The 12446-nt window shown below is 40.4% G+C and overlaps 1 protein-coding gene across 5 annotated transcripts in view; it reads left to right on the top strand.

The window, feature by feature from the left end:
* Positions 1-6318, top strand: part of apaf1 (apoptotic peptidase activating factor 1) — a 32616-nt gene extending 26298 nt beyond the window's left edge. For all 5 annotated transcript variants that reach the window (XM_041030148.1, XM_041030145.1, XM_041030149.1 and 2 more), the window contains one exon: positions 6069-6318. In XM_041030148.1, the coding sequence (XP_040886082.1) occupies positions 6069-6215 (147 nt within the window). In that variant the 3' untranslated portion in view covers positions 6216-6318. The remainder of the gene's footprint in view (positions 1-6068) is intronic.
* The last annotated feature ends 6128 nt before the right edge of the window (positions 6319-12446 follow it).

The following is a 12446-nucleotide window of genomic DNA, read 5'->3' as shown; positions in this document are numbered from 1 at the left end:
GGTGCCTGCTGGTTACAGCCACATGCTCGCCTTACAGATATGAGTACGGCATCTTGTGTTTCTCTTCCTGTGGTAGTGAGGATTGTGTTTTCAGTGGTCTGAGACCTGGTCTCCTTCTTTTGATCTGCATCTAGGTTTTGAAAAAGCGTTCATATTACACAATTTCATATTGAGCTCTAAATCTGCACCTCATTGTCCTCTTTCTCTTCATCATTTTCTTCTGTGTTTCTGACTCACGTGATCAGTTCTCTCTTTTTATATCTCTGTATCTCTTTTCGTTACTCCCCAGCTCCTCTTTTCTCCACCAGCTCATTTTTTCTCTCCCACTTTCTCTTTTGATTTCTCTTGTTCTCTCTCTCTGTTATGGTTTCTCTCTCAAATGTTTTTCTTTTTATGGATCTGCCTCTGCGGTACAGATTGACAGAAAAGAGAGGTGTGTGAGAGAAAGGAAAAATAAATGAATCTCTTGTTTCCTGCTCCTGCTTTCTTTTGTTTTTCGTGGTCTCAACTGTGATGAACAAATAAGTTTCCAGCGGAAGTAAAGGAATGTGGATGAGAGAAAGTGAAGAAAGAAAGACAGTGTGTGAGGGAGAGATGTGTGGAGGATTGTCTGAGCATCAATATTTCAGTAGACGGAACCTTGGATGAATAATTCAACCTCAGTGTCACACTGTTTCCCTCTCAGCAAGACTCTTGGCTTGGTCACACACACACACACACACACACACACACACACACACACACACACACACACACACACACACACACACACACACCACACACACACTAAATCCCTTGCCTTTTCTTTCTGAAATAGAGGTGGCCTTACAAAATCGCCTGAATCTACTCCAGCTGGTATCCCCTCTTTCTTTAATCTCCCTCCCCTCCTGCCTTCGTCTATTGTGTGCATCCTGCTGGCTGTAGAGTCTTTATGATTTTTTTATAAAGTGTAGAAACTGTACCTATTCCCCCAGGACTCTATCTGAGCTATTTATGTAATAGGAAGATGAATTACTTCTCTCCACCTCTTCTGTAATACGCAACTGTGCACTCACTCACACCTAAGCATCTCTCTGGCCCTCACAAGAACACATGGACACATGTTATGTAAGTGGTGCTGACTTTCCATCAGGTAGCCTGAATAAGCAGACCTATTTAGCCTCACCAGAGCTAACGGCGAGGGCCTGTCAGAGCGGATTTGTTAGCTCAAATGAATTAAGGTTAATCACACTCACACGGCAGCAATCCCGGCTTCCCCAGATGTGATTTTTGACCCGCGTGTGTGTGTGAGTGTGAATTTGAGACAGAGCTTATCTGAACATGCAGAATGGTGTGGCTTTATAGATAAGGGTTCGGCGGCCCTTGTTGTTTTGTATCACCAGGTCAAAGCAGGTGTAATATGTGTAGACTCTTCACCCCCTACTTCGGATCTCTTTTTACTCTGTCACGTCATTGTCACGTTTTAGAAAGCAATGAATGGATAACAGTTCACATCTTAGGTGTTTCAAAACTCCTCTGCCCTCATAGGGCTGGGCAACATTGTTGAAATAAATTTCTTTTTTTACACTGAAAAATATCTCAACATGGCAAAAAAAAATTATCAAAATCACATAAAATAAAATTTAAACCAATATACCGTGGCAGCTATCTTTGAACATTCATGTAAATACAAGAGTGTGTAATTTTAATGCTAATTCATGTCTTTTCTCACAGTATTTCCACCTACCCCCACCTGTGTCTGCTCCTTGCATTAGTATTCATGTAATGTAGAGCTAACGTTGTAACAACCCCATTTTCCACCCATTTTTTTGAGTTAATTTCAGCCGCATCAGCACAGAAGGAAGCAAGGGAGCTGCGCTCGATGTTTGGAAATATCTCTGGCCACCGCAGAGAAAAACCCTAGATGGTCGCACAAATACACACAGTAAACACGCCCAGGGGTATTGTGCTCTCACCGACAACTCAGAAATACACATATACTGTGTAGTCATTTAGCGTCTATGCGCATCGCTAGCTCCCCCATAAATCAATGGGCCCATAGTGATGGTGTTGATATCAACACATCAGCCATCTGCTCAGAGGATATGGGCACTCTGTGTCACACACAAACACACAAAACACTGCTGTGTATTCCCATAAGAGACACAACCCCTTATGGAAACAAACTTGTGTGTAGCTCTTGTTATGATAAATGTGTAATGTGTTTTCACCCCTTACAGCATCTTTAATCTGCGTCTGTTCCTTTGTTTAGTGTACCTTTCTCTGTTTGTATTCCATTCTCTCTTTTACGTTTCCCTCGTGCACCTTCATTTGATCTCTTTCTCTTCTTTTCTGCATTGAATCAAAGAAACCTCACTTTTCCTCCATTTCTCTGACTTCTTGTTTCTGTCTCCCTCTCATGCAAACCATAAATATGCATGCCATCCAGTCTGGTCTCGTCACTGTCCTCACTGGTGTAAATGATTCAACATAGTGATTTTCTGGCCTTTTTTCTCTTCTTAGTAAATCCGGTCTCACTCTGGAGCTAACATCATTTTCACACTTTCAGTCCACACATGTCCCTCCATTCCAACATGGAGCCAGTGGACTCTTTTTAACATTTATTCTGCACCAGCTCTTTTCTCCATACATTGCATCTCTCTGCTAATCCTTTTTTTATAACCAGTTGGCATTATGGAGTGTTTTTCCTCCTTTCATTTTCCGTTTCGTCACAGAGTTTCATCATTTGTCTGTTGCCCTTGTTTGTCGTGGGATTCAGTCTTGTTTTTCTTTGACTCTGCTTGTTCTTTTTCTCGTCTGTTTGTCTGCTCTTTATTCCTGTATTTGTACGTAAATGTGTGTGTGCGTGCGTGTATGTGTGTGCGTGTGCATGCGCACACCGGCATCTGAGCATTACTTCTTTGTTTGCGCTGTCAGTGCTTTGGCAGCCAGCAGCCATCTTTCCTTCCATTCAGATGCAATTACACTTCAGCCAAGTGTCTCATTCCCTCCTCTGGTATCTGCTCTGTGTGTATCCTTGTTTCACCCCTCCACCTCTCTATCGATCCCACCTTTATCTTGTCTTATCTTTCCTCATCCAGCCACACATCTCTCTTTCTCTCTTCACCCCTGGACAAAACAATCCAGATTTCATCTATAATGAATGATCTGTATAGAAAAGATTATATGTTGCAGCCTTTCATCTTCTGTTCATTCGGTCTTTTAAGACTGAGGTTCGTATCATGCTGCAGGTATGATTGTGTGACCTTGAAAAGTTCTTTGCTCAGGTAACAGATGCAAACTACCTATTATTTCTTTTTCAGAGCGTCACAACGTAATTTGTTAACAGTTTATTTTATGGGTCCCGTAAATAATTTCCTAATAATTTTCTTAAAATTAGCTGATATTTAGCTGTGAATTACAAGTATATATCCAAGAAAACCTCGTGCAATTTGGTACCTATGTACTGTATTTCTCCAATACATTTATATGTATGTATGTACGTGTGCTGCCTCAGCTTGCAGAGGCAAAATATGAGATGCAAAGTTGTTGCTGCTGCCCTTTTAAACATGAATTTTACTATGCATCTGTTTTGCATCTGTTTCTCATTATGTGTGAATCAGAATCCTCATAAAGTCCAGTAATCTTCAGGGGATAATGTTATATACCAAACAGTGATTTATGTTTATGTTATGTTATTCACTCTCCATATGTTGATATCCTCAGACTCTATAGAAACACAGAATTCATTTGTTTGTTTAAATGTCACGTCTGCTCTGAGGTCACATTTGGCCTTGAGGGCAGCAGTGCTTTACATAACATAGCAGATTCATCGTGGCACTGCAGACACAGAACCAGAGGAGATAAGGAGTGGGCCTATACCAATGGCCATTATGTAAAGCAGCTTTTACATTAGTTACAATAAATTTAACATTACTCATTCAAGTATTTTTAGTCACTCGTTGTGTAAAATGTTTCCTGAGTGATTCTGGGTGATGGGCCAGAGAAGGACACATGTATGAGGAGGGAAACCGTGATTTCTCTTTGCACAGTGAATTATAAATGACTGCAGGTTAGCAGGTCTCTGACTCTTACAGTCATCTAAGAACCTTTTAAAGAAAATGTTTATACCGGTTTATTGTTGGATCTGACCTGTGTCAAGAGTAGGAAAAGGAGGATTAACTGAGTCAGATTTGACCTTTTTTTTTTTTTTTTTTGTTCCACATAAACCTGATCCCTGACCTGTAGAAACCATCTCATTTCACATCACAAAAGATGTTCCATACTACTGTACCTGGATGTTGTGCTACTAGCAGCAGGAGACTTGCAGTCAGTTACCACCTTACTGAGGTGAGGGAGGAAATCAATGTAAGCTTACTGCTGATTAGCAGGAGCGAGGGAAGAAAAAGCAAATGGAGTGACAGTAATGAAAGACCTAATTTTAGAAAGGGAAAGTAAAGAAACAAGTTAATGGGACTGTTAGACTTAGAATTAGCTAAACTACTGAAGCACAGGTTAGCTGTCTGCACTATTCATATTGTATTTCAAGAGCCATCTCTAATCTAAATGAGTATATATAACCTAGTTTTAAATGTATATCACCCAGCAAGCTATGAGATAAAGATGATTTATTCGAAGATCCCTCCGTTTGTAACCATCCTTCTTACAAATTAGACTTTTAGAGAAAAAGGAGAGCATCATTTTTTCTTTTAGAGTCCAAAGTGTTGTCACTGGGGCAGTACACTTTTTTAAGGTATATTCTTGCGCCCCTACCATTTAATACCGTGGTTGTGGTTGAGGAAGTCCAATTCAGCAGAAGTATGGCCAACCCCCTGCAGCAACAGAAATATACAGGGCCAATTTTCAGTGTATATACACACACACACACACACACACACACACACACACACACACACACACACACACACACACACACACACACACACACACACACACACACACACACACAAACCCACACATGGACACACTGCAGTATGCACTGAAAGAAAACCAAAGACGTACATTGTGTTTTGATGCCATATCAGGACTATGGAAATGAGCTCACCTTCATGCTGCTGAAGGGTTTGTGGTGTGATTAATGATCTTTTTGTGTGTGTGTGTGTGTGTGTGTGTGTGTGTGTGTGTGTGTGTGTGTGTGTGTGTGTGTGTGTGTGTGTGTGTGTGTGAGTGTATGTGTGTTGGGATTGTTCGATAAGCTAGACATCTGTTGCCACCACCTCTTCTGTCACAGTGTGTCTGTGCGCCTGTCGAGAGACTGAGGAGTTGGCCTGCTTTTCTTTCCCAAGTATACACACACACACACACACACATACACAACATACACAACATACACAACTAAAGCTTCAGCCTATTAAACTGACTCATGTTGTCTTTGATTTTATTATTTTATATTGTCAGTGTTAAAGGTGCACACACAAACACACACTCCTGCCAGGCCATAAATGATTGACTTGATGTGCCTTTGATGATTCATCCCAGTGAGACGGAGCTTTGATGGAAAATGTCAACTTTAAACCGAGATTAAACGGAATCACTCAGGAAAGCTGCTGGGGGGTACGCCTGTATCTGTGTGTTTGAGTGATCCTGTGGGTGTGTGCGAGTTTGAGTCTGATAATATTATACTATTAAATTCATCATGGTCTTCTTGGCAACCAATATAAAGTTCTCCGTCTGTTTCTTCTTCTGTGTTTGTCTCAAGGTCTGATTCAGATAAAGCCTCGTGCTCTTTGTTTGACTTTTGCCATAATTTTTAAGATGTGAGACAATCAACCTAAAGTCGACATGAAATTCACACTCATGCTTGTTACGATGGGTCATCTAAAACATGGGATAAGCAGCATCCAATGAGAGTGGATTTTGTTATCAAGCTGTTTCCCCGTTTCCAGCCTTTATGCTAAGCTAAGCTAAGCTAAGCTAACCTGTTGCTGGCTCCAGCTACATATATACCGTACAGACATGATCATCTCACCTCAAGTGAATAAGCACATTTCCCAGAATTTCTTCCCAGGTACTCTACAATAGTGTATTGTCTGATTACAACAGTCTTTCTTTCTATGTTGCATATGCAGTGGTGGGATGTGGAGAAAGGCGAGGCCCTGCAGACCTTCTATCCAACGGGGTGCGCTTTGAAGAGGATCCACGTGTCGTCCGACTTCTCCACCTTCGTCACCATCGACAGCATCGGCATCCTCTACATCCTCCAGAGGGTGGTGTAACAGACAAACCCGCCAGCAGCACTCACAAAAACCTAAGAAAAAAAAAAAAGACAGGAACCAAACACACACAATTTACATTTCCGCTGCATTCTACAGAATTTATGCTGACACTAATCAGCAGCATTACAACAGAGCATTACAGACATACACGTAAAGTTCAAATGACTCCGCTAACTTGACTTTAACAGTTTATACCAGCTTCAAATGAAAGCTGCTCCAGTGACAATCACCTTTTGGGAGTGTAGATGCACCAGGGAAGCAGCTCCAATCTCTCTGAAGACAGTAGATGTGAGTGCATGATTTTTGTATATAAAATGGAGCCAGAAACGGTGCATCAATCAGGTCTTCTCAAGTGGATATTTGAATCATTAATACCTAATAAAGATATGTCATCCTCACATCAATTCAAATGTGAATAATGAAAGTTTAATCCATATTGCATTAGGGCGGAACATCATTGCATGTGATGTAAGAGGTTTTTCCACTCCACTGTTTGTAATCGATATAAGTTAGCGTGCATGTCCGCCAAGCCGTTAGAAGTGATGAAGTGCATTCGATTCGTCTGTGATGTTTTTTAACTTTAATTTTTTATACTTGTGTTTGAGAGTAAATCCTCTGCGTCTGGTTTAAACCATCGTTAGTGCAAACAGTTCTGAGCCTCTTATTTACACTGCAGCCTTAGTCTGAATGGGAATTCTGTAGCAAGTAGAGGATGTGTATGTTTTCTGTAAATGGGTTACGTCTTTCCAGTCCACCAGCATAGACACACAGAACTTCTGGTGCACTTTGATAAGCATTAAAAATTGATACGATTAAGTTTTAATGAGTACGCATTTAAAATTGAATCCAAAAATCTTTTGAAAGCCTGTGAGTCTATTTGTACATCCAAACTTTTGAACCTAGATCAAAGGTAAATGTTTTCTATTAAAAATCACACTAAGTGGTTTAGAATTTATAATCAAATTTCTACTTTCTAAAGTTAAATGGTACTTTTTGTGCTTTATTAATTACTTAATTTTTTTGTACCACTGCTTTATAAACTCCACATACCACTTTTTACATGTTTATCTGCACATTGACTTACTACTGAGCCTTTTCCTGTTCTGAGCACTCTGAAGCAGGAGTTACAATCTTTCACGAAGCTTTTACAAATGTGGCTTTGTTCAGACAATTTAAAATGTATTCTTACTTTGAATTCACAATACAGGTGAGTGCTTATAGGCTCCATGTCCTGTAATCTATCACACCTGTTCATTACAGTGGTCATAATACAGTCTCCAGTAAATGGACAGAGTAAGGATGCATTTCAGCATTTCTGAACAACGCCATTGTCATTTTCACATTGTGCTCTTCCTGATTGGTGCTTTTAGAGTCATCATAAATTCAATCAACAGATTTCCTTCCTGCGTGGAGGTCTCTGTCAAACGTAATTGTTGAAATATTGATGTCTGCTCAGGATGTATTGATACTGTTATACGGCGTGGTGCAATGTGAGTGTAATTTATATACAGATTAAATTACATACAGTACAATGTCGTTGTGTGTCTGTCTTGATTTGGTAGCCTGTCCAACTCTTAGTGATCTACTTTCTGTGATGATGCTGACTGTGTGTAACGACGGTGGAATCTGGATTTAACGGTATGTTACAGTATGTAGTAACGAATGTCATTGTTAGTTTAAAAAGAAAACAGATGAAGCATCGCAGTTCAATGATTAGAAAGATAAAACTCTTTGTATTCATTTCATCTTCATAATTTGTTCCACCGTTTGAACCACTGAGCTATTTACAGTTGTTGACAAAAATACAAACATATTCTCCTGTTTTGTTGTCTAAATTTGACTCTGCAGATCAAAAGGTTAGCTGTCTCAATCTAACCCGTTAGTGGATGAGCCACAGTGTGAATTTTGGGAAGCAGCCAGAAATAAATCAAATCATTTGGACCAAACAAGCTCATTTGACAGTTTTGACAGCTGTCATTCTGCTGCAGTACACAGCATGTGACAGATTCTCATTTTCATATCATCTTCAAATTGTAGAGTAACTTTCCTCTCAGGTCTCTTGTTCGCCACACAGCGTATGTAGCATCCTACATCCTAATTTACCAACAAGGTGGAGGACAGTGTGTACAGCAATCTATGATGACAAGGGGTGTTCACATTTAAGGAGGTAATGAAGCTGATTTATGTCTTTAACGTCTCCCTGTTATCACATCCATCAGCTGACCTTCATTAAGAGATCCAGTTCTCAGCTCTGCTATGTATTGAGGCTGTGACTGATTAAAAGTCTAGCGTGATTCATTGGTGCTTAATTAATTGATCAGTTTTGGAAGGGATGCTACTATACTGTCTGAAGTCTATCTTGATCAGGGCTGTAGCCACCACTGAGATCATGTCCTCTGTATATTTGCAGCGGGTTTCAAGGACATGTAGGGAGTTCACATTCAACATTGCTGGATATTTTATAAGCTGGTACCTGTATTCTTTATTTTTTTAATACTAAGTATACTGCATTTCCACTACTTTGAGGTCAATGAATGAATGAATGAATGAATAAATAAATAAATATTTCCAATGATAAGCTTATTTCAGTAAGAAGAACCACATCTATCTTTAAATTCGGAGTTTTATAGTTGTAGATTATTATAGATGAACTTAAAGACTTAATATTTCCTTCTTTTTAATGATAGTAGAGAATGAAAATGTTTTATTTACAAAGTAATGACAGGTAAACACCTGAGCGCTACATCCTCATGCCTTTCCTCTCCGCGCCACTGGGCGGCACTGCTGCGTGCACAGACTGTATAAAAGACGCAGCGCACGCGCGCGCGCTCGGTTAGCATACCGCCCGTTGTGGCTGAATGCTAATGGCGGGCTAATGAAGCTTCAGTTTAGCGAAAACAGGCTCAAAAATGGTTCCATTTCTTGGAAAAATAAAATGTAAGAAGCGAATGAAGACACACACAGTTACAGCGGTGCTAGCTAGCTAAGCTAAACTAAGCTAACCAAATTTAAACTGACAGTGGCCTCTAAAGAAGCTAGCCGCTCACCTGCGCTCACCTGTTCCAAAGGGGATGTATAACCTCAAGACTGAACTAACACCAAAACGAGGGATACTTTTATTATATCAAGAAAGGATTAAATCCGCTCCGTTCCCTGGGATTTTTCTTACTACGGTGAAGGGTTCTGCACAAAGGAAGGACGAGAATAAACACCTGGTTTAAGGTAAGGCTGCTTTGCTGTGTTACCTCATGTTTATTCGTGGTTTAGCTGCCAGTTATTGTACAGTAACTCGGGTTTGTGGCTAATATGGTGGATTTAGATGGAAAACAGCTGAATTTCTGGTGATTTACTGGATAAATTCACCAACATAGACAGTGATTGAATGGCGTGTTTACATCGATGTAGTCTCCACCCATTACCTCTGTTTTGTTTTTGTTTTTTAAAAACAAACAAACACAGGCAGAGATAAAGTGGATATTACAGGTGTTGTGTATTTCTGTGCCTGTGTGTATAGTTTGCATTCATGTATAGCTGTGCTCTGACCATTTAGTTTTGCAGAAGTTTACATTGCTGGAATAGTGATGGTTTCTTGGCCTCTGTATTCATGTATGTACGTGTGTGTGGGTGTGTATATACACTGTGGGCTGCAGTCCATGATCACATTAGGTGGTTCACATCCACTGAGGCAATGTAGCTGATGTATGGCTTCAGCAGGTCACATCCATCTGTTGACTTTGAGTAAACTTGTCTTGCTGGGTGAAGGCGGGGTTCCAGTTCTCAGCCTTGTTATGTGTTCTAGCAGTGATTGATAAAGCTGTAGTGTGATTCATCAGTGCTTAATTAATTGGATTCCTGTGTGATGACAGGCAGATGTGGACGGATAACAAGGGATGCGACCATGACTGTCAGTAGTTACTGCGTCTTACTGAAGCGAGTGCAATATCAGTGGTTGTTGCTGGACTTTTTATGATATGTTTTATATTGAAAGCAAATAAGAGTGATCCGAGCATAATCACAAATGTATACATATATATTTTACATCCTCAGTTTTCATTTGAAAAATTACATCCGACCAGTGAAGTATGTGACACTGTGTCGGTTCAAAATAAAACAGATTCCCAGCAGAAAGCAAAGCGATCTCAGGAAAAACAGCAGGTCAGTCTGAATAGCAGTCCACTGAAATAAAACAAAAACAAACCCTTTTACCCATTACTAAGATCTTCCCTGGGTAAAATATGACTGTCATGACCTCACCATCTGTTTTTCATCTTTAGGACCAGCTTTGAATACTTGTGGTAAATCTGTCCTCTATATAAATTTAGAATAATGGTGTGCTCCAGCACACATAACAAGAGGCCTTGTTATCTGGCCAAAACAGGACGACATTACCTTCTTATCCTCTCACAGTAAACTTGAAACCATTTGTCTTGGGGTCTTTAGACTTTCTGGGCGCAGCAGAGCATCATGGCTGCCAGTCAGATTTGGGAACCGGTCCAATCATGGTACAAGACTTGGAGCAGCCATATGACACACTAATGCAGCGTTGCCAGCTGTCCGTCAGACTTCAGTACTTTCTATTTATGTACTGTCGTTTAGTGGGTGATGTAAAGGCGGCCTGTTTTTCTGCTATGCAAGCCTATTTATCGGGTTGTAAATTCTCGGTTAGGTCTGAACTGGATATTTCCAGGATTTGATGCAGAAGAAAGAAACGATTGTGTCAAATTTAGGGTGTTGTCTTTCATAGGTGGTGGATTGGATGCCTGCTGCTTGAGACACAAATGATATAGAGGAGGTTTTAGTCATGTTCCAGCTGCGATTACACACATTTGCATAAGAGCAAGGAAAGCTTAGCTGTCTGATTTTTAGTATGCACTTAGCCATGGGCCTGTGCGAGGAAAGAATGAGCATCTTAAATTGTTGCTGATCTCATCTTTTCCACATTCCCACCTGTGCGCATGGCTTTGCCAAGTTCATATAATTACTTGCGATCCTTTTGCCTTCAAGTGAAATTTAAACATATCTGATACTTTCAGCCCTTGAAGGTGGGATTAGCTTCAAGTATCTGGTTTGGTCTGGAACAGCCAATTCGTCTGGTTTTGTATAACTTAACCCCCCCCCCCACCCTCAGAGTGCTTGCTTGTGTAACAACATCTCATGTGGTCTTTTCCAAAGTAAAAAAAAAACAGGGAAATATTGAATTCCACAACTTGTTTCCTCTTCTTCTTGTGTGCAACTCCATCACCACGTGCATTTACACACCCTGCACTCTCCATGGGAATGGTGTGAAGTTTTTAGAGTCTTGTTGAGGTGAGCACTAACCTCATTAATTCTGCTCTCTCCTGCTTAATTAATCTTTGTCTGCTGCTGAAGTAATTACAGCTATCTGGTTGTCTGAGTGTCTGCACACTACTGACACCACCTTCCCCTCTTGGCAGCAGGATTTCCTCTCAGCAGCCTCTGATGTTTGTCATACTGTAAATCCTAATTCGCTGTGGCTGACTCTTTGTCCTTTCTACTCTTAAATATTTTGTTTCTTCACTCAGAGATAAAATGATGATTTTTTGGGGGGGGATATTTGGTGGTTGCAGCACTGTTCAGAGTTTGCCTATATAATGTTTAGGACCTATTCTTGTTATAGACAAAGTTTGAAAATCTGAGACAGTGCTGCACCAGCCTTGTCTGACGTGATGCAGGATGACCCTGTTCAGATTGCAAACTGAATCCTGAATAACAGCATCTGCTTTAAAAAGTCATGTGAAGTGTAAAGTTCAGGGGCCTACAACCCTAATTAGCCTGATTTAGCAGCAGTGTCTGTTTAGAAGTGTAGGCTAATGCGAGGCTGATATTTAAACCTTTATAGTTTCACAGTCAGAGGTCTGCAGTTGCACGTGGACTCCCAGGAGATTTAAAAAGGTTCTGTTTCAAAAGAACTAAGCTCCCCTCTGGCTCTCTGTCTGCTGTCTAAGACTTTCATTTTGTTTTCGTTCCCTCTCTGCTTCTTTTCTCTGTTCTCCCTCTTCCCTCTCATTAATTTTTCACTTTGCTATTTTTCAAGCTGGTGGCTACGCACTGTGCAATTGTGCATGCAGATTTTCGGGTAGCCGCCCAAACACGGCGTTTTGGTCTTTTTGTGGGATTTGCTGACTATAAGTTCAATAAACAATGTTTGAAGTATTAAATAATGAGAAAAGAAATCATTGCAATTCTCCAGAGCCCAAGGTGGCATCTTCA

Source organism: Toxotes jaculatrix, chromosome 22, assembly GCF_017976425.1.
Source record: "Toxotes jaculatrix isolate fToxJac2 chromosome 22, fToxJac2.pri, whole genome shotgun sequence".
Classification (NCBI taxonomy): domain Eukaryota; kingdom Metazoa; phylum Chordata; class Actinopteri; family Toxotidae; genus Toxotes; species Toxotes jaculatrix.
The sequence above is the reverse complement of the archived record's forward strand: the minus strand, read 5'-3'. Positions and strand labels throughout refer to the sequence as shown.